Consider the following 23625-nt stretch of genomic DNA (forward strand, 5'->3'; position numbering starts at 1 on the left):
CAGAGGAAGCGGTGGAGGCTGGTACGATCGCAACTTTTAAAAGGCATCTGGATGGGTATATGAATAGGAAGGGTTTGGAGGGAGATGGGCCGGGTGCTGGCAGGTGGGATTAAATTGGGTTGGGATATCTGGTCGGCATGGACGAGTTGGACTGAAGGGTCTGTTTCTGTGCTGTACATCTCTATGACTCTAAACGTCGTGACAGATCTGCTGCCCATCTCTCCCAAACTGCAGCTAAGTGCTGTTAAGAGTCAACAACACGACTACACTGGACTGGAGTGACATATAGGCCAGACTGGTTGAGGAAGCACATTCCTTTCCTTAAGGACATTAGTGAACCCAATGGCTTTCTACAATGAATTGACAGCTTCATGGTCATTTTTACTGATAGTACTTCGATTTATGAACCAGATTACTTCCATGGAATCTTTGTACTTCCATGCTGTGTTTTTTTTATTTGGCCACTAGAATACTGGTCTGTCAAGAGACTGTTATAGAATCCTACCCCATCCTGGAATCACTAACATTATGAGATGCTTTATCCATCTCACTTCTAATGTAAGGTCATTAGCACACGATCATTCTCTCCAAACTGAAAAAAAAATGCTTCAAAGATTAATGAAAATTATGTTTAAAAGTCAGTAGATTAGTCCCACAGTGGTCCAAGAAATGCTGATTCAGAGAATGTAATTGATAAAATGGAGAAGTGAATATATTCAAAGCCCTTGGAACTGAAGTCCCAAACATACTCCAGAATTTTGATATAGCTTTGATTGCAAACCAAAACATAATTTGCTATCTAATTTGCACTTGTGTCTATCAGGCCTGGGATTTAAATTGTGGCTCAATATGAAGATTTCTTTTTTCCTTTCCATTTGCTGTTTACACTTCCTAATTGAGACATAGATGATGTATAAGAATTTTTCGGAAATCATATAGCCTATAGATTGATGGATTGCAGTTTACTACTCAAGCTGAGCTTATCAAATCTGAGAAACAAATCAGACAGGCAACATTTCCGATAACTGGCTAAAGATATAAGAAAGCTGACAAGCAATTGAAAATGCAAACATTAAAAAAAAGCTACCATCTGTTAACAAATTTACTTTGTGATTTAGCTTCACAACAGAGACATGGATTAAGTGAACTGGTGTCTCAAGAGGGGGTGGAAATAGGATGAGGTAATAATTCAGCTTATGAAATGAGAGGAGATGGATGAAAGCCATCGCAGTTTATTCACTTTATTCATAAATTCCACACTGCTGAGCAATCCTACCATGATCGGAGAGACCTCTCTTTGGGTGCACAGTAAGTTCCACAGCCAAGAAGCTTGAGCGATTGTTCTCTGGTCTTTGTTTCAGAGTCACTCGTCTGGTGTAATTTATAGCTGTGTTTATTTTGTTGTTGAACAAAGGCCAGCGCAGGACCACTGCCTTCTATTTCCTGTGCTTTCTCATGCCATGACCTTATGCACAACTTTACAACTCCACATTATCCTCTTTGTATTGTTCATATTGTTTCAGGTTCTCATCACAGTGTGACCAGCTGTTATTTATTACAAGCACTCACTGTGTTAATATCAACACCCTGAAGCTTCCACATTGAACCAAAATGCTGGCCCAGGGTTTCTGCACAGTTTGCACTTTCTGGCATCTTTCAGCTGTTATTGGATGCCTATTCCCTCTTCACATGTCTTTTTTTTAAATTCCTTGTTGTATTGATGCTTTATTAATAGAGTTCAGCTCTGTGTTCCACATTATAGACCAGACGTGAACAGGAAAGGGCGCAGAATTAATTTACAAGAATAGTTCCAGGGATGAGGAACTTCAGTGATGAGTTGGAGATGCCGGTGTTGGACTGGGGTGTACAAAGTTAAAAATCACACAACACCAGGTTATAGTCCAACAGGTTTAATTGGAAGCACACTAGCTTCCGGAGCTCGTCTTTCGGATCACCTGATGAAGGAGCGTTGCTCCGAAAGCTAGTGGGCTTCCAATTAAACCTGTTGGACTTATAACCAGGAGTTGTGTGATTTTTAACTTCAGAGATGAGGATAGATTGAGGAAGTGGGGGCTGTTCTCCTAGGAGAAAAGGCTGAGAGAAGATCTGATAGAGATTTTTAGTGGAATGTCTATCGAGAGAAACCATTCTTTTTTGTAAAATGAACAAGAATAGGAAGTCATAGATTTAAAGACAAGTGAAAATGAAGCAAAGGTGAAGTGAAAGTGAATAAAGTAAGGATGGAAGCAAATTCTGTACTCAAAGAGTTTAGAAGGATGATAGGGAATCTGATTGAAACTTACAGAGTACTGAGGGGGCTGAATAAAGTGGACATGGAGAAGATGATACCACTAGTGGGAGAGACTAGGACCTGAGGGCACAGCCTCAGAATAAAAGGATGATGGTTTAGAACTGAGAGGAGAAGGAATTTCTTCAGTCAGAGGGTGGTGAATCTGTAGAACTTATTGCTGCAGAGGGCTGTGGAGGCCGAGTCATTGAGTGCATTTAAAACAGAAATCGATAGGTTCTTGATTGGTAAAGGGATCAAAGGTTACAGGGAGAAGGCAGGAGAATGGGGTTGAGAAATATATCAGCCAGGATCGAATGGTAGAACAGACTCAATGGGCTGAATGTTCTAATTCTGCTCTAATAGCTTACGGTCTAAAAAAAATTCCAGAATTGGATAGTTAGGGTATGAATGCACCGCATGGAAATGTGGTGGAGACAGGTTCAATTAAAGCATTCAAGAGGGCATTGGCTAATTATTCGGATAAAAGTAACTTCAAGGGGATGGGAAAGAAAAGCAGGAGATTGACACGAGATAATGATGCTTGTTTGATGAGCTGTCGCAGGCAAGATAGGCCGAAGAGTCTCATTTGGCACCATAAAGAAAATCTGTGCTTTATAAAAGTTTTACAGTCCTTCCTGTTAAGTGCACAGTCATGGGCCTAGAGTAGTCAGCTGCTGGAAGAAGAGTCACCTCTCTCCAGCGCCATTTGCCTCCATCCACACTGCCGCTACCACATGTCCTCGCTGGACTTCACCGGTGCAGCTACCACTGATGCCACCGGCTCTCACACTGGGCCCAAACTCGCCCCTGCTACCACCTCCATGAGTCTGCGCTGTACGCTGCAGGGAACCCATATCCCCCCTCTGCAGCACCAGCCAAAAGTCAGCACTAGGCCCACCTCGTCAAGACCCCAATCTCACCTCTGATGCTTCTGTCACGAGTCAGCACTGAGTCCACCTCACAGCTGCCATCGCCGTGACTGAGCTCCTCACAAAAGGTAAGTAAAAAGAAGAAAAGAAGTCAAGAAAGAGAATAAGACAGACAAGAAAGAAAAGCCGACGGAACGGATGAACTCCAGGCTCAAGAGGCCTACTCCACCGCCATCTTCAAGAAACCCAAGTAAAGTTATTTATAACCATGTTAAAATGTTTCTCCTGAACTTTGATTGCCATTTTAAATTTGAGGGATCTGTGGACTTGAAAAGACAAATATAATTTCCAACAGTCATAGCTTTGGTAAGCTCTGAAAATTGTCTCCATCACCTAAGGGAGGAACAGAGAGGAGTTTGTTTCTGGTTATCCTTTCCAATTTTGGCCTGGACTTTTGCCCATCCCAGGAGATCTCATGGTTTCCAGGTAGGGTGGGAAACGTTTATATTGTGATAATAATCATATCAAACAGGCTGAATGGATAGGGAGAGTCTTTTCCTGTCTGGCATTTATTCTCTGTTTGTATATTCCGCCCACTTGCAGTCGAGCCATTGGTTCTTAGCAGGACAAAGGGCAGCTCACTCATAGGATGTGAGGTGAATATTAATAAACAACCTCCTGAGCCCAAGTTTAAGCAAAAATTAAATTAACACATCCAAGGTGCAAATTATGACAAGTATCAACAGAAATGTTGGTGCCATTTGCACAAACTGTGAACTAGACACAAGGGTAAATCTTGACAGTCTGGCTTCAATGTATGTAGTTTAGAAAATCACCCATTTATTCAGGAGTGCCAAGTCTAGTGTGAATCTGCTCCCATCAAATTAAACACCAGGTCAGGAATGGTGAGACAATATGTAACAATGATACACTTGCTGCTGTTTTGCACATTCCTGTAAGGCTACAATAAGTAACTTGAACAGTCAAATTTAAACACCAGCCAGCACAGACTTTGCACAAGTCCCTGAAAACAATATTCTTCCTAGTCTGTGCCTTTTTGTTAGGCATCCAAGTTCTCACCCCAACCACCCCCACCCCCACACACCACACAGCACTCCCCCCTCCGCTCCCCTTCGTCTGCCCCTGACCTGTCTCCAGGGCAGCTGACTGGACACCAACAACACACTGCTGCTGCTAGAGTCTCCAAATAGCATACACACACACACACAAGGTTCCAATGGAGAGATTATCTGGGAAAGGGGCAGTTTAGGGTACATGCCTGTGTAGAACTCCAGGGAAAGTGTGGGAAGAGAAAGAGAGAGAGGGTGGGAGGTCAGTCATTTAGAGATGGTGTCTGCATTCCCATCTGTCCAGGACTGTTCTTGGCAGCACTTTTAATCATTGTAAACAAAAGACACAATCAATGTTGGAAACATGTTTTTGATGTAATGTTTCTGTTTTCACCTCAAGATCTCATTCAGATAATCTAATATTCAGATAATTGATATTCGGATAATTGAGATTCCACTGTATATGGTTAGTCCAGTTGAGTTTCTGGTCAATGGTAACCTCCAGGATGTTGACAGTGGGGGATTCAGTAATGGTAACATCAATAACTATCAGGGATGATGGTTAGATTGTCACTGCTTGGAGATGGTCTTTGTCTGGCATCTGTGCAGCGTGAATTTTGCTTACTACCTTTCAGCCTAGGCCTCAATATTGTCCAGATCTTCTTGTATTTGGATGTGGACTACTTCATGCCATAATTTATATCATTGTGATCCACAGTCTTATTTGACTGGAACATAATCTTTTCCCTCCAACATGTTATAGATCTCGATCAGATCAGGCCCAAGTCTAGGCTTCTCCAAAGTGTGGAGTTCAGCACTTTTAGACTATGCTGACAACTAAGATGCTTCAGACTGGGAATCTGTCCAGTGGCCTTCCTCTGCAGTTCCTCCAAGGTTCAAACATCATCCACCATTTGGGAAAACCAAAACTAGACACGTAAGGCCGAACCAATAACAAAATGCCTTTGCATTCAATACTCCTGTGAATGTATCCCAGCATTCTGTTAGTTCTAATGATAATTTTTATTTGTGTTTTTTGTTTTTGCCACTGTCTAGCTATTATTTAGTATCTATGCTACTTAACTCTGTGATCTGCCTGTATTGCTCGCAAGACAAAGCTTTTCACTGTGCCTTGGTACATGTGACAATAAATTCAATTCAATTCCATTCATGCAACAATAATGTGCCAGAATGCCCACATTCCTCTCTTTCTCCAGCTTCCACAGGGGCCTGTGTTTTTTCTAAAGAACTATTTCATTATCTATTCTCTAAGAACATTTAGCCAGGACCAAATTAAGACTTTGCCCAGTAAAGCTCCTCTCCTGGGATCCAGAAATTTAACAGGCTTTATGAATTGCTTAAGTATTGCTGGGAGTAATCCCAGAGTTATTTGTCAGCTGGACATATACCACGAAGGTTCCTGGTCACTGATTGTTGTCTGTCGAGGGAGGTCATTGTAAAACCCAGAAACTGACAGACTTGGGTAAGGACGAAAATCGAGGTTAGTATTTGCAACCATGATTGTGGTTTACGTGTGCCTGTCAGTGCTTCAAACATTTTAAACAAACCGCAACAGTTTCTGAAGCTAAGTCTTCCAAACTCTGGCCCCAAGCAAACAACTGTGGTCCAGTCTGTAAGGATGTGGATTTCTTCAGATGTACTCAACATCTTTTCCCTGTCAGTATGCAAGTCATTAAAGTCCCCAGTCCAGTAGTAGTGGGCCTAATCTACTCCAGGTTTGGGAGGGCATTACATTTTATTGTCTCAGATTAAAAGAAATGTGTTAATATCAAAGTGCTGTTTGGTTGAACTGAGAATGCATTTCCAACGCCCCTCCCCCAAGTCCCTCCTCCCTACCTTTTATCTTAGCCTGCTGGACACACTTTCCTCATTCCTGAAGAAGGGCTCATGCCCGAAACATCGACTCTCCTGCTCTTTGGATGCTGCCTGACCTGCTGCACTTTTCCAGCAACACATTTTCAGCTCTGATCTCCAGCATCTGCAGTCCTCACTTTCTCCTGAGAATTTGATAGTCAAATTAAATTTCATGACAGAGGACAAGGTCGGGCACCAAACCACCAATTCTAAATTAACAAGATCAGTTAGCACTCTCCTTCAGTGCTCAGGATGGTGGTGAGGGAATGGTCTTCCTGGGCCTCAATAGTTCTTAATCTGGCTCTTTATTGAGTCGTGGATGGATTTATCTCAGTCATAAGGAATGAATGCACACATGGCTCACCTTATCTATCCAGATACAGAGAAAAAAACTCACTAGAACGCAAGAGGATGAGAGGAGACCTGAGAGAAGTTTATAAAATGATGAGGGGTACAGACAGAATTAAGGATAGCTGTCTTTCCCCAAGGATGGGGGATTTCAAGACTGTGGGCACATTTTTAAGGTGAGCTGAGACAGATTTAAAAAAGGCATGAGGAGCAGTCTTTTTACACAGAGGGTGGTTCGTGTGTGGAATAAACTTACTGACAAAGTGGTGAATGTGGGTACAGTTACAACATTTAAAAGACATTTCAATAAGTACATGAATAGGGAAGGTTTGCATGGATATTCTGTTTGGCATAGACTGATTGGACTGAAGGGTCTGTTTCCGTGTTGTATGACTCAATGATTTTATTCATGGGATCTTGCTGTGTATATTACCAGATGCTGCATTTTTGCATAGCCACAGGGACAGAAAACATATTTCTAAAGATAACATTGTTCTTGTGAATTTGTTGTGAGCTGCCCTCACGATGTGAGAATGTGCTGGATGAGTTTTTCTTTTATTCTATATACCTGGGATACACCAATGTATTTGTGAGTTTTTGTCAAAATCCTTTTTCCAGTGTGTGACATGATGTCAATAGTATGTAAATAAGCACCACGTTAAGAGCCAAAGAACATTTTAGAATTGGAGGAAGAGGCAAGTCAGATGGTTTCATGTGACATTTTCTTCCAGTTTTTACCAGATGGCTCCACACCAGATGCCTACGTTAAGATCTATCTTTTACCAGATGCGGAGCGAAGGACCAAAAGGAAAACAAAAGTGGTTCCAAAAAGCAGCAATCCAACATATAATGAGATTGTAAGTATCTAACACTCCATGGGTGATTTGAATTAGTCACTCAACTGTGTCAGCTCTCTCTCAAATCTGGCACAAATTCCAAAACTACTCAGCTAAAGTGAAGTCAAAAGCTCAAGCATGAAAAAGCATTCCTTTCTGATTTAGCCCCTTCCCTCTCTCCTTATCCTCCTCCCACCTTTACTATTTAATATTTAACTGTGCAAGTGATAGTGGTGGTTAGTCATTTACAAAAAAAGTCAAAAAGGATGGTCGCTCAACTCTGTGTGATAGCACTTCTAAGTAGACTGGAAAAAAATGAAAAAAAAGTTAATGAAATTGGCTCAAATCCATTGATTGGTCAAGAAACGCCACACTGCAGAATATGACCAATTAGCTAAACCACCTGCTTCGATTTATACTGAATTGTCACAAACTCTGAAAAGGGGCTGTAGTGGCGCAGTGGTAGTGTCCCTATCTCAGAGCCAAGAGGCCTGCGTTCATGTCCCATCTGCCCCAGAGGTGTGTAATGATATTTCTGAACCAGTTACTTAGAAAACATCCACAAACTCTGGGAGATGGGGCTCCAGTGGTGCAGTGGTAGTGTCTCTAGGTCTCAGCCAGACCCAGGTTCAAGTTCCACCTGAACCAGAGATATGTAGTAACGTCTCTGCACTGATTAATTCAAATATCCAGGCAAAACACACTGCAAGCTCTTGGACTTGCATCTTTCATCCCTCCAACTATCTCTATTTCCCTAAGAAATATTTCCACATTTCTTGTTTTTGTGTCAGATTTATGGCATCTGCAGAGTTTTCATTACTTTTGATTACTATTACCCCCACCACTGTTTTCATCCCTATTTATCTGGAAACAATGTACTTCAAAAACTACTGAACAAGTTTCAACAAAACTTGCTGTAGGATACAGTATGAGATGAAGAAAAACTGATTAGTTGTTTTGGCAAAGATGTGGATACAGATCCAGTAATTTAAAAAAAAAATTCACGAACATTGAATTTCCCAAAGGATTTACATTTTTTTAAAAGAAGAATGTTGACAGTTTTTTATTTAAACCGTTGTTGATTGTTTTACAATGTTGAGGATTATCTCCACCGTTCTAGTGGAATCTCCACCAGTTACAGCTGTCAACATGGGAGTGTTTTCAGTGCAGATTCTTGGTGGGATTGGCCTGAAGCCACCTCCCATAAGATAGAGTCATAGAGTCATAGAGATGTACAGCATGGAAACAGATCTTTCGGTCCAACCCGTCCATGCCGACCAGATACCCCAACCCAATCTAGTCCCACCTGCCAGCACCCGGCCCATAACGAAGATTTCCTTTATAGAGTCATCGAGATGTCCAGCACAGCCCTTTGGTCCAACACGTCCATGCCGACTAGATATTCTAACCTAATCTAGTCCCACCTGCCAGCACTTGGCTTATATTCATCCAAACCCTTCCTATTCACTTACCCATCCAGATGCCTTTTAAATGTTGCAATTGTACCTCCACCATTTCCTCTGGCAGCTCATTCCATACGTACACCACCCTCTGCGTGGAATTCTTAGCTTTGTAGTTCCAGAGGACTAACCAAGCAGGAAACAGCTTTGTGAAAGAGTTGTGTCATTTTAATGACATTGAGTTAATACTAATATGGGAGATGTATGCAATTTTAAAAATGCCCTTTTCGCTTGTTATCCTTTATAGAACTACCACTGTTTCACAACATCCTGGCCAGCAAGGAAAATAGCATGAGCGGTCACTGTTAATTTTATTTTCACTGTGAGGTTCAGAAAGCTAACTGTTGAATTGCGTGAGACTTTCTAAAAAGGAGGTTTTGCCTAATGTGTGGGGCATCGGACTATTGTTGAAACAGTAACAAAAGCTTTAAACAGTGGGGTGGTTTATGTTTCAGTGCCGTGTTCCCAGTGAGTCCTGCTAACAGTTAATTCAGGGCAGAAAATGGCACTAAAAATGTTGTAAGTCAAACTCTGACCCGTGCTGATTTTGAACATGACTTTTTTTTTAATTGGGTATCTGGTATTGTGGAATCACCTCTACCATTCAAATAAGAACCAGACCAGGGCCATGGCCTATTAAGTACATGAACCAACTGAAGCATGTTGAAAATGAGATTACCAACTGGGCAAAACTATTTTGCCCTGGCAGTGAGAGCCATATTAAAATCCAAGTTTCTCTCACTGCTCAGTGAGGAAACAGGAGAACTGCAGTGATGTGTTGGAGTAGCTTAATACAGTACTTAAAGAAATATGCGTGATCAATGTTTACAGAACAAAAATGAATTTGGACCATTCCAAACAAATTTCAGACAAAACTTTTTTCTTTTCAAAGCAACTCAGACATCATCTTACAGTTCATTGCTAACTCCTCGTTGCAAATCATCCAAACTGTAGTGATGGGAAGAGGGTCAGCCAGGTGGACCTCATAGAATGAATTTCCTGATTGGACAAGATTAACAGCCCCAATCAGGGAGCCCTGGCAGATAGATATAAACAGGAATGTCAGCAAATCTGCTCACTCATCGCTGGCTCTGAGGGAGCTGGATCAATGTCAAGGACTCTCCACTGTGTGCAGTTCTGGTCTCCCTCCTATTGGAAGGTTGTTGTGAAACTTGAAAGGGTTCAGAAAGGATTTACAAGGATGTTGCCAGGGTTGGAGGGTTTGAGTTACAGGGAGAGGCTGAATAGGCTGGGGCTGTTTTCCTGGAGCATTGGAGACTGAGGGATGGCCTTATAGAGGTTTATAAAATCATGAGGGACAAGGTCTTTTCCCTGAGGTCGGGGAGTCCAGAACTGGAGAACATAGGTTTAGGGTGAGAGGGGAAGAATTTAAAAGGGACTTAAGGGGCAACATTTTCACACACAGGGCAGTACATACACACATGGACTGAGCTGCCAGAGGAAGTGGTGGAGGCAGTTAAAAGGCATCTGGATAGGTATATGAATAGGAAGGGTTTACAGTGATATGGGCCAAGTGCTGGCATGGATAAGTGGGATCAAAAAGTCTGTTTTCATGCTGTACATCTCTATGATTCAAGGTGTAAATAACCACCTGATGAAGGAGCGTCGCTCTGAAAGCTAGTGTGCTTCCAATTAAACCTGTTGGACTATAACCTGGCGTTGTGTGATTTTTAACAGTGTAAATAAAGGCTGATTTGGTGCTGGGATACAGGTCGTTCTGCTATAACACCTGTTTTGTCAATGCAAATTTGCTGTAATGTGGTTGATGAATTAGGGATGTTGTTTCTAAAGCTCAAATTTTTAATACATGTTGTCTGTAATGTGATTACATCGCCAATATTTAAAGCGCTGTTCTAAAGTACAAGGATGCAACCATCGCCTTATGGAAGAGCTGACTGCACCAGCCTCTTTCGAGTTATTCAACAAACAACCAATCCTATCTCTAGAAAGGTACTTTGTATTCAGCAATTAATCATAAAATTCTTAGCACTGATGAGCAAGTCAAAAACATACATCTATTGTGCATTTTTAATTTAACAATCACGCCAAAGCCCTTCACTGTAGCATAATAGAACAAAATGTAATATGAACTGCATGAAATATTAGGAAAGATAGCCAAAAAGCTTTGTTAAGGATGTTAATTTTGAAATGTATTTTAAAGGAAGAAAGCAAGACTGGGAAATGGAGGGATAATGTTTTTTTTTGGGGGGGTGTGGAAGGGAAGGAGTGTTGGGGAAATCTAGAGTTTCAATCCCAGACAGCTAAGGCAGAGCCACCAATATTGGACTAATTAAAATCCAGAATGTGCAGGAGGTCAGAATTGAACAATAAATTTGTAAGACTGTAACAGGTTACAATGATAGGGAGGGACAGGTCTCTGGAGGGTTCTGAAAATAAGGATGAGAATTTTTGAAGTGATGTTTAGTCAGTGCAAGCCAGTGAACACAGAATGATGGATGTATGGCATTTGATGTGAGTAAATACACATAGGAAAAACCTTCTGCAAACTGAGGACATAGGAAGCTGGCCCAGGTTGTGTTAAGGTAATCAACTCTGAACATGTTAAAGGTGTGGATGAGGATTTTAGAAATGGAAGAGCTGAAGCAAGAGCCATGTCAGCTAGAGTGAGCTACATCAGGACTGCAGATGGTTCATAGAATAGAATCATAGATTCCCTACAGTGTGGAAAGAGGCCATTCAGCCCATTGAGATTGCACCAACACTCCAAACAGCATCCTATCCAGAATCAGATCCCTACCCTAACTCCATAAATCCATATTTAACATGGTTAATCCACCTACCCTACACGTCCCTGGACACAATGGGGCAATTTGGCATAACCAATCCACCTAACATTCACATCTTCAGACTGTGAAAGGGAGCCCACACAGACACGGGGAGAACGTGCAGACTCCAGTAGACAGTTGCCCTGAGGCTGGAATCAAATCTGGGTCCTTGGTGCTGTGAGGCAGCAGTGCTAACCATTGAGCCACCCACCCTTAGCAATTCTTCAGGTTCAATTCATCACCTGATGACCTGAAGTTGAGACCAGCATGTTCAACTTTAGTGCATTTTAGGAGTCCACCTTTATAGGATCACAATTAAACTTAAACATTGAGATCAGGTGATGTGTTGGTTGTTTCAGGAAATGCGCTCACTACAGCTGTTTCCAGTACTCAACTAAGTTTCTACTTACTGCACCTGAAGGACTGAACCCAACATCTGGTTACAATAAGTCTAATGAGCATGCATTAACCAGTCTCTTTTAAACACTGTATCCCATCTGAGCACAGCATTTGCACTAACACCACCATACTCCATTTTCAGCAACTGTAATCCAGCTACAAATAACCATTTTCATTATGATTTTACTATATATTTTCAATAATGTCAAATATTGAAACATTATTTTATACGTATATGGCCACTTTAAAAAGTAGCAACGTATCTTCATAAGGGAAGGAAATCAGCTGTTCTTCTTAATAATACTTTATTATAATCTATCCAGCTGTTTACAATTACTTATCAAAATACAAATTTTGATTGTTGTTTTCAGTACTTTCACTCATCACTTTCCAGAACAACATTGCCATCAAAAACAAAAGGCTCAAAGGCCTTTAACACAATTGTCGAGATTGGGAGAGATTCAATTGGCAGTCATTCTCAGAACTGGGACAAAGTAGAGGTACCTAACATCAGCCAATTTGAAACTTCCCATTTAACACCCAGGTTTAAAAAAAAGGCTATATAGGAAATTTATTCAAGTGTAAAAAGCTCATTGTTTTAAAAAAAAGGTAACAATGACAATTTTGCATTTATGCAGCACCTTTATTAGGAAAAAACATTCCAAGATATTTTACAAAAGGATGCAAATCCACAATAAGGGAACTCCAAGGTAATGGTTCAACATCAAATTAAGACATTGGACTCTAATTTCCCTTCATCTGTGTCTTTGTGTTTGCAGCTGGAGTACGTTGGGATATCAGGCATTGATCTATCAAGTCGTGTCATCCAGCTGAGTGTGTGGAGCAGACAGACACTCCTGGGAGCAGTAAACATTCCTCTGAGAACTGTAAAGCTGGATGAGGAAAAGTGGTACAGATTGGGAAATTCCTTAGTCTGACTGGAACAGGCTAAGGCAAGTTATTACCATTCAATGACCGAGCTACCTCTAATCTGAGAGAGTCAGTCTTCATATTCACTGTTTTGTAGCCCTTTGGTATTTAGCTGGAGGATATTTTCTCCTGTGTTAGATGCTACTTGACAACTGTTTAAAGATGTAACAAGCAAGCTAGTTGAAAACAAGCTGCACTTTTTACTGTATTTGCATGAAAGTGAATATTAGTCTCCTTGTAATTGCTAATTTTCAAATAGAATGCTGTCAATACTAAAATTTATCCTAATTTAAAGGCAACACAGAGGATCCACAAATTGTCTCCTCGTACAAACCTGAAAGCATTAAAATACCACATGTGAAATGACTATGAAACTGCTTATATGAAGATAATATAAATGTAGTTAAATACTTGAAATGCAACTGTATTTTCTACAGTGAGCGGTATGGTATTGTGTTAAATTACATGCAGTGAGTGAGATGTAATTTTGACTTTGTGCAATAATGCAACATGGGTGACAGCAAGTCAGCAGCTCATTTTACTCCTCAGAATTTTCCAATCTATTCCAATTTCAATTTCCTTTTTGGTTCAATGCCAACAATCAAGACATGTTAATCAGCTGCCAACTCATTCTTGCCCGTTTTACAGTAGTGCAAAGTCAAAACTATTTCCTTGAACTGGAATTTTCTATAAAATGGTGGTTTTGATATCAAGGTTATGAGAGGAATCTTCCTGTCTATTAAAATATCCTTCCATTGAACAAATGCAGGTCATGTCCCCAGTGGTTTTTGAATCTTGCCAAAAGCCTAAGCCCTACATTACCTTCTTGGGTGCAGTTATTCAAACTGCCTACGGCATTGTCGAACCAAGAGCCCCACTGGGAGAGCTGGGTCTGCTCAAGTACAGAGAGTGGGACGGTGCCTTAAAATGGAACCCCTTCAGCAGTATATATCAATACAAAACTGATGAGGATCCAAGCCAATAGGCCCTTCAGAGCAGCCAGGAGGAAGTTCTTTGACTCTATATATAGCCTTTCTTACCCTTGGTGCCTGCCAATGGGCCATGAAGCTTTCTGCTCTGATGGCCCCTTGCTACCTTTGTGAGGCTGTCAAACAGTCCACAGGCTGTCAAACATTACATGCTGCAGGCACCACTATGACTCCAGGAAGATTCTACTGGAATCTTCTTGTTCCTCTCTTAACCAGCTCATAACGAGTAACTACCGGTGACCTGCTGTTTCCATTGTTTGTTCAGCTCTGAAAAGAGTCTAGAACACACTTGCTCATTGATCTGCATGTTTTCTAACATTTGTGCAATGAACACCACCTCTGGTATACCAAGAGGATTCTACCCTATCCTCCCAGCTATGTTTCAAGTTGATGCAAGAGGAACAACAGGCAGATAGAAACGGGACATTTATATAATGCCTTCGGGATATCCTAAGTGCTCGACAGCCAATGATGTACATTTGGAATGTAGCTACTCTTGCCATTTTGGAGACGTGGCAACAGTTTGTCTTTATTAAGGGTGGCACAGTGGTTAGCACTGCTGCCTCACAGCACCAGGGACCCAGGTTCAATTCCAACCTCAGGAGACTGTCTGTGTGGAGTCTGCACATTCTCCCTGTGTCTGTGTGGGTTTCCTCTCACAGTCCAAAGATGTTCAGGTAAGGTGAATTGGCAAGACTAAATTGCCCATAATGTTCAGGTAGGTTAGTTGCATTAGTCAGGGGTAATTATAGGGTAGGGGGAATGAGTCTGAGTGGATTACTATTTGGAGGGTCAGTGTGGAGTTGGGCTGAAGGGCCTGTTGCCACACTGTAGGGATTCTATGATCTATTATGTTGGTCAGACTTATGACCTGTGAAGATCTGCCACAGTAACTTTGGAGTCAGAGTTCCATGGGACTTACTTGCTCCATCGTCCAGTTTAATCCATCTCCATGATGACAAGCAGAGTGTAAAATCTCAGAATGGGGTGGGTTTGTTGGTAAATGAATTGGAGCTCTCCACCTGCTTGGAGCTTCATATTGATGTATTGACACTGCGCACTACCATACCACAAAATGAGGCAGCAGCAGACTGAAGACCTACAGATTTTGAGCAATGAGGCTGCTTCTCAAAAGTTCAGACTTGGCAAGTCCAATGAGACCTCAATTGAAAACTAAGACCAATAAAAAGTCACATATAATAAAGCAAGCAACCTTTACATTTCACAAGGGAAAGAGATAGAGATGAATGCCTATTTGTTTCCAATGTTTAATCAAGATGACATGCAGAGCTGCGCAATGTGTAGTTCCTTCTCCTCCTGCTGAACATCCTTAACATAGAACATAGAACAGTACAGCACAGAACAGGCCCAACAGCCCACGATGTTGTGCCAACCATTGATCCTCATGTGAAGTAAACCTAATGTATGAACCCTCAAATTTCTGTGACCATATGCATGTCCAGCAGTCTCTTAAATATCCCCAATGACATCGCTTTCACAACTGCTGCTGGCAATGCATTCCATGCTCTCACAACTCTCTGCGTAAAGAACCCGCCTCTGACATCCCCTCTATACTTTCCGTCAAACAGCTTAAAACTATGACCCCTTGTGTTAATAATTTCTGCCCTGGGAAAACATCTCTGGCTATCAACTCTATCTATGTCTCTCATTATCTTGTACACCTCAATTAGGTCCCCTCTCTTCCTTCTTTTTTTCCAATGAAAAAAGTCCAAGCTCAGTCAACCTCTCTTCGTAAGATAAGCCCTCCAGTCCAGGCAGCATCCTGGTAAACTTCCTCTGAACCCTCTCCAAAGCATCCACATCTTTCCTATAATAGGGTGACCAGAACTGGACACAGTATTCCAAGTGTGGTCTAACCAAAGTTTTATAGAGCTGCAACAAGATCTCACAGCTCTTAAACTCGATCCCCCTGTTAATGAAAGCCAAAACACCAGATGCTTTCTTAACAACCCTATCCACCTGGGTGGCAATTTTAAGGGATCTATGTACCTGCACACCAAGATTCTGCTATTTCTCCACACTGCCAAGAATCCTGTCTTTAATCCTGTACTCAACTTTCAAGTTCAACCTTCCAAAATGCATCACTTCGCATTTATCCAGGTTGAACTCCATCTGCCATCTTACAGCCCATCTCTGCATCCTGTCAATGTCCCGCTGCAGCCTACAACACTCCTCTATACTGTCAACGACACCTCCAACCTTTGTGTCATCTGCAAACTTGCTAGCCCATTCTTCAATCTCCTCATCCAAGTCATTAATAAAAATTAAAAGAGTAGAGGCCCAAGAACAGAGCCCTGTGGAACACCACTCATCACTGACTTCCAGGCAGAATACTTTCCTTCCACTAACACTCGCTGTCTTCTGTCGATCAGCCAATTCTGTATCCAGACAGCTAAATTTCCTTGTATCCCATTCCTCCTGACCTTTTGAACAAGCCTACCATGGGGAATCTTATCAAATGCCTTGCTGAAATTCATTTACACTACATCCACTGCTCGACCCTCATCAACTTGTCTTGTAACATCCTCAAAGAACTCAATAAGATTTGTAAGGCATGACCTGCCCCTCCCAAAGCCGTGCTGACTGCATTAAATCAAGCCATGCTTTTCGAGATGGTCATAAATCCTATCCCTCAGAATCCTTTCTAACACCTTGCAGACGACAAACGTGAGATTTTCTGGTCTGTAATTGCTGGGGATTTCCCAATTTCCTTTCTTGAAGAGAGGAATTACATTTGCCTTCCTCCAGTCCTCAGGTACGACTCCGGTGGAGAGCGAGGATGCAAAGATCTTCGCAAGCGGCGAAGCAATCACATTTCTTGCTTCCCAAAGCAGCCGAGGACAGATCTGGTCTGGCCCTGGCGACTTGTCAATCTTAATGTTTGTCAAACTTTTCAGCACATCAGCTTCCTCAATCTCTATCCGTTCCTGCATGCTTACCTGCTCCTCACTGGTTTCATTCACGACAAGGTCCTTTTCTTTAGTAAAGACAGAAGCAAAAAACTAATTTAGTGCTTCCCCTACCCTCCTCAGACTCTATACACAAGTTCCCTATGCTATCCCTGATCGGCCCTACTCTTTATTTGATCATTTTCTTATTCCTCACATACATGTGAGGACTAAGATGTGTTTTCTTTCATTTTACCATCACTTCATTTCAATACTGCATTCAAAAGTATTGCCAAATGCTTCTTTGTAATTTGCCTATATTTGCAGTGAGTTCCTAATAGCAAATGATTCTCCAGTTAGTCGCATATTGAGGTAATGTTTGTAAATAGATCAAGCCTAGCTTAGCATTGTTTTCCTGAGTGTATGTTTACTCAGGCTTTGCTCATTTTTTCCTACTGTTGTAGCCTATTCATTGCCTTAAATTTAAGCCCCTCAATTTTATCTCAATCAGGCAGCTGGTCAGAATTCAGTTTGAATCTGACACTTTACGACTCACTTCCACCTTGACTTTTTATGACACATCAGGCATGTTAACGTGTAGTTCTGCCCTGACATTTTACAGCACAGTTTTATCTGAACATTTTATCACTCGGATCCAACCTGACATGTTATGAGCCAGTTCTGGCATGCAAAGTGGTTTACTTTTCTGAATTCATTTTAAATGTAACAGACTGCATTTTCTCATGTTGTGGAGGTGGCTTTATTGACAGGGCATAAGGAAATTAGGAATTATGCATGCCGGTTACTTCTCTGACGTGTTCCCACTTTTCTTTGAGCGGGATTTCAATGCATTCAATGACAACAACAAGATCCAATTATAACGGAAATAACTGCTTCAGCGGGAGGCAATAGCCTAGTGGTAGTACCACTAGACTATTAATCCAGGTAATGATCTGGGGAAGCTGGATCGAATCTTGGAATTCAAATAGTAGAATTTGAGTTTAAATAAAAAAAATTAGGTCTCCAATGGTGACCATGAAAAACCATTGTTGATTATCAGGAAAACCCCATCTGGCTCATGAATATCCTTTAAGGAAGGAAACTGCTGTCTTTATCTAGTCTGGCCTACACGCAACTCCAGATCAGTTGACACTATTAGGGATGCGCAATAAATGTTGCCTGGCCAGTGACGCCCACATCCTGCGAATAAATAAAAGAAATTTGCAAATTCCCAGGCCATGGGACATTTTCCTAAAGGTTAAAGGCCCGCTGCTGCATGAGGAGTCCGAACATGGATTGGAGGGGTGTCACAGTGGGAATTCTGAGCCGCAACTTGAATGTTCATTTTCCAGCAGTGGTTCCAAAATACACTTTGCCTGCCAACAATATCTCCACTCATGCCTGTCTTGCTGAAATTCCCTCCAATTAAAAACAAGAGCTGCAGATGCTGGAAACCAGATTCTAGACTAGAGTGATGCTGGAAAAGCACAGCAGTTCAGGCAGCATCCGAGGAGCAGGAAAATCGATGTTTTGGGCAAAAGCCCTTCATCAGGAATAGGAAATTCCTGATGAAGGGCTTTTGCCCAAAACATCGATTTTCCTGCTCCTCGGATGCTGCCTGAACTGCTGTGCTTTTCCAGCAGCACTAGTCTAGAAAATGAAATTCCCTCCAACTGATTGAGTCCCTTCCTGCAGATGGCAGCCCTTGCCCATACCGATTGTACCTCTTGACTCTGGAAACCAGCCACCCTCCCTCAGAGTAAGGGGCTCCTTCAGGCACTTAGTTAGTCAGATCAGGAAAGATCACATTTGTCACCCTACCCACTATGTTGCCATGCCGGAATTCAGCTTAATGTCAAAATTGCAACCAATCCACACCCCAGGGAAAATTCAGTTCCATGAATTGGTTTGCAAGTAATTGCTTCCAACTGTTAAAATGTTTCACTTCAATCAAAGTATATATCTTACAAGGCTCCTGAGTTTAGTTTGAAGGGTTCCAGTACAACAGTACCATTCCTGATAATGTACAATGTCAAGATGTGTCTAAAATGGTGAGAATTGGTCACACAGGAGCCATTCAATAATTTTTCAGGTATTAAATTACTACTTACACTCGCTGCTCAGCACAGTCATTGTCATACCCACCTCTATCTCTGCTGAGTACCTTCCTCTACCAATCATAAAGAACTCTTCCCAGGAAACATTAGAAGACTACTAGGCTAAAGTTGCTGTTCTATATCAAAGAAGGAGATGAGGGGACTGAGGTGCTAGTTTAATTATTAATTCATTCTCAAACTTTAATAGATTAACTCATCTCTTATTGGAACTGACAGGATATTAGCAATGCCTGGCAATTATATTTTTTTGTATGTTAGTTATGCATCATTGTAAGATGTTATCTTAATCACTTAATTTGACATCTAAGAGCCATAAATAAATCACAAAAGAAAATTCTGGAGTTGTGAACTGTATTTTGATAAAAATCTGTGAAAATGGTATGCATAGATTAGAAACACAGAGCTTCCTCATGATGATAGACTTCTAAGCATACCACACATACACAAACAGCATCGCTGGAGCAAGCCTTAAACCATTGGAGCTTAGTAAAGGTACGTTGTGATAACCTGAGAAAGAAGCAATGAGCAGTGGTTAGAATATGATTCAAAAATATTTATAGATGATAATACTTCACAATTTCAAACAACTACCAAACACATCATTTTATAACATGACTCCTCAGTTGTAATGTTTTTACCTACTGTGATAGGATACCTCATGACAGGCATTGGTAAATGGAAGCTAGGTTCTGCTCCAAGGTCAATAGAAGGGTAAATAACAGGATTAGTTCTATACACACATACAGGGCAAGTGGAACTTTAACCTGGGCCTTCTGGCTCACAGATCAGAACACTACCCACAGGAACTCTCTAAATTATACAAATATGCAGGGAATCATCAGCTGGACCACCAAGTCTGCCCCATACCTCAACAAAGGCTGGCACATCATGACTAAACAAACTTCCAAACACACTTACTAGTAATGTAATGTGCAGGGAGAGACAAAGAACCTTCACCTACACTTGGTCAACTCACCTTGTTGAAGAATTAGGGAAGGCTAAGGAGTATATTGCACTGTAGACTGGAAGATATAAAGGGTGCACTTCAGTGCATCTTATTATCCTTCAGGGAAAAGAAGTGATTGGCAGGAGAGGGAGGACAGAATACAATCCCTGTTTGTGTTTACAACATATACAGAAACCAGATTACAATTTGCATCATGAAAACTAAATGCTAAAAGGAAGATTACTGCTTCCATTGAACTGCCTAGCAACTGTTCATATTCAAGAAACATATCAATGTTAACTGAATCTCTCTTTCCTAAGTTCTGATCTACACAGGTCTTTATGGCACAACCAAATATATTCTAGCAGGGTTCCCTTCTTCCAGAGTCTCAAAGTAACCAATTAAATGCGCACAATTACTAATGCAGCAAGCTGTCATATTAATGTAATTGTCAGATGATGGATCTTATTAACTTGCATTAAAGTTGTGTTCAAACTGTTAAATCATCAATTCCATGATTATCTTACATCCATAAAACACAGGAACAGTAAAGTTGACTATGTAAAATAATGTGATATTTTTACCAAGGCAGTTTGTAAATTATACTGACAGCTCACTGATTGAAAATTCAACCACATATTATAGTATTCTTCCTCCTTATCTATATACTTAGAATTGCCATTGTACAGTTGGCTTCACTCTTAAAAGCATTAACAAATGCAACTATTGGGAAAAACAGTTTAGTCAAAAATAAAATCTGTTTAAACATTTGCCTAAGAAATTGTAAATGTCTTTTAAATGTGATATTTATAGCAGATACTAGTGAGTCTATCTGGTAAAATTGTATAATGGATTTCTGTAAAGCCATTGTTCCAATATATTTTGCAGTAAATTCCAATTAGTGCTAATACATTGTACTTAACCATTTGGGCAATAAAAAACTTTACTCAACTACTATAAAACAGGCTTTCAAGATATTTTTACTAAATCCAAAAATGGTGCAAAAGTTTATATTTTATTTCTAAACTTTTATGTGTATAGTTGTCAGCTTGCTTTGATTTGTACGGTTGTTAAGTTAGATTATACATTGGAAGTTTAAAGAAAAGTAGCATGATTTTCTGTCTCCAAGTCTCCTAAGTGTTTCTGCTTAAAAAAAAGTGAAATTTGAAAGAAATATTTGTTCAGTTATATTCATTTTACTTTTGTTCAGGAGGATTTTTTTTTCCCTGTAGATCACTTGAGGTTAAATATATATCTTTCTTTCTGAAACACCTTTTATTACTCTGAGCATCAATGATAAATTGGGTTTAATGATACTAATTATGATGGATATATATATATAGAACCAATGTTCTTTTTACTTTGATATAGCATCATGAATTATTAGATTTAAAAATGACTCCAATATTTTTAATCATTGTACTCTCCCTATTCAAAAGAGTACAATAAAGGCATCAGAACAATCCAAAGGACAATTTACAAAGCAACTCAACTTGAGAGTAAGTATAATTTTAGAGTTTTTCAGAATGTAACTACTGGTCTAGCCTGATCTTAATTAGCCAAACACTGTCAAGGAGCATGTGAACTGGAGACCAATAAGAGGTCATGAAGATAATGCAAAAGTGATGGCAAAGGAATCCAGGTGTAAAAGAAACGGAAGAGGAAAATACCAAAAGTACAAATGAAGAGAAACAGCAAAAAATAAAAAAAAGTAGATTTTAAGCATTATTTCATCATTCAATCACCTCAACCTATTATTTATGTCCAATTTCATTAGTGTCATGCAGAATGCTCCAAATTCCTTTTTATATGTTTTCTTTAGTCAGGCAAAAAAAAAGTTAAAATTCACAGCATGAACTGTATGTAATTTAGCTCTAGCTACACATAATAAATTAACCACCTCCTAGATGCCCCAGTGATAGCTAAAGTGAATAACAGAAGTATTGAACTCGTCGGTAATCCATACTCTTTGGAATTACGGTCAGGTACATTGTTAGCTGAGTTACAGGGAGCTTTATCTCGTATCTAACCATGTTGAACCTGGAGCGTTTCATGCTGACAACAATGTGCAGCAAAACAAAAATGTACTGACACTTAATACTGACATCCGTAAATTTACTGAATACAAAGTCCATCATCAAAAGGAAAGTTCCAGTATCATATTTTTACTGTTCCTTGAGCTTTTCCATTACTTCTAGTCCTCTCCAGCTGCCGAAACCAAATAGAGTCATAGAGACGTACAGTACAGAAACAGACCCTTCGGTCCAACTCATCCACGCCAATCAGATATCCCAACCCAATCTAGTCCCACTTGCCAGCACCCGGCCCATATCCCTCCAAATCCTTCCTATTCATATACCCATCCAAATGCCTCTTAAATGTTGCAATTGTACCGGCCTAGACCACATCCTCCGGCAGCTCATTCCATACACGTACCACCCTCTGTATGAAAAAGTTGCCCCGTAGGTCTCTTTTATATCTTTTACATATTATTTTAAAACCAAAAGAAACTTGGATGCTGGAAATCAGAAACAAAAACAGAGATTGTTGGAAAAACTAAGGTGTGGCAGCACCTGCAGCAAGAAATCAGAGTTAACATTTCAGATCCAATGATCCTTCTTCAGAATAATGTTTTATTTGGTGGATAATGTTACGACACAGCGGTGAATCCTTCTGTTAATTGAACCAAACACCCAGAAAAGCTTGCTGTGCCTCATAATCTGTTAAAGTATGAGTGACAGAGAATTTCCTAAATTCCACTATTTAAGGAAAATAATATCAACTTATTTCTCGACTCTAAAAGTGAACATTAAACAACAACTATTTACAACTCCAAACCTTCTTTTTCTTAAATGCTTGTTATCCGCTTTCCACTCTATAACAATATACTGTTCCCATAAAAATCCATATTAAAATTACATCAACTTAAGTTCAAAACCACACCGTGACTCATCATCAGTGTGTCCTTCCTCTGGCTGAAGATTTCCATACATCGTCTTCTGTCTTTTACTGCAAAGATGTTTCATATGAAAAAGGTATCTTTGATAGAGAATATTTTGAATGGTAGTTACTCTCTCCAACTTTCAAAATGCCTGCTTCTTTAAGCATCGGATTGTCTCATTAGTTCGAGGTTGGCAAAAACAATAAATACAAACTCAATTGGGTTTCAGTATCCTGGGGCATAATTTTAAATTGATTGACTAAATTTGAATTGTGTCAAAACAGCAACCAAAACGCAGGTATCCATTTCACAGCCAAATATTACATATTTTCAATTTTCCAGTTTACTCTGAGACTGCTAGCTAATCATATGACAGATGCTTGTAAGCTCTTGTGCCAAACAGCATTCACTCTCTTTAAAATACATTACACGCTTTCAACTTCATAACAATATGTAAGCCCAAAGTACTTTTCCCCTAGGCATATCTGAGTTCATTAAGACTTTTTATTCTCCTCTCTTCATTCTTTCTCTTTTGTCAATTTCATTTCTATCATCTATTAATGTCACATTTTATTCCTCTTTCAACTACCAACTCATTTCCAACTACTTGCTCCTACCTCATCTCAGTAAATTCTCCCATTCCAAATCTGTGTCCAACTTTCCTCAGACTCCATGTTTGAATCTCTGTGCCACAGAAATGAAATAGCTCTAATCAAAGCACAAATATTATTCCCATTAACTTTGACAACAGTGCAAATTCCCTCTGTATCCTTCATGACTCCTTTTCAATTGATTATACCACGAACCACATCAACATCCTTCAATGCATTTTCTCCATT

The 23625-nt window shown here is 40.3% G+C and overlaps 2 protein-coding genes across 4 annotated transcripts in view; one reads left to right on the forward strand and one right to left on the reverse strand.

Moving 5' to 3' along the window:
• The window catches only part of LOC132826624 (phosphatidylinositol 4-phosphate 3-kinase C2 domain-containing subunit beta-like), a 46615-nt gene extending 33568 nt beyond the window's left edge, over positions 1–13047 (forward strand). The window contains exons 6-7 of the mRNA XM_060842580.1: positions 7184–7309; positions 12734–13047. Coding sequence (XP_060698563.1) covers positions 7184–7309; positions 12734–12892 — 285 coding nt within the window. The 3' untranslated portion in view covers positions 12893–13047. The remainder of the gene's footprint in view (positions 1–7183; positions 7310–12733) is intronic.
• Positions 13048–19251: 6204 nt separating this feature from the next.
• LOC132826927 (1-phosphatidylinositol 4,5-bisphosphate phosphodiesterase zeta-1-like) overlaps positions 19252–23625 on the reverse strand; it is a 146114-nt gene continuing 141740 nt past the window's right edge. For all 3 annotated transcript variants that reach the window (XM_060843229.1, XM_060843228.1, XM_060843227.1), the window contains one exon: positions 19252–19406. In XM_060843229.1, the coding sequence (XP_060699212.1) occupies positions 19324–19406 (83 nt within the window). In that variant the 3' untranslated portion in view covers positions 19252–19323. The remainder of the gene's footprint in view (positions 19407–23625) is intronic.

Source organism: Hemiscyllium ocellatum, chromosome 23, assembly GCF_020745735.1.
Source record: "Hemiscyllium ocellatum isolate sHemOce1 chromosome 23, sHemOce1.pat.X.cur, whole genome shotgun sequence".
In the NCBI taxonomy this organism is placed as follows: Eukaryota; Metazoa; Chordata; class Chondrichthyes; order Orectolobiformes; family Hemiscylliidae; genus Hemiscyllium; species Hemiscyllium ocellatum.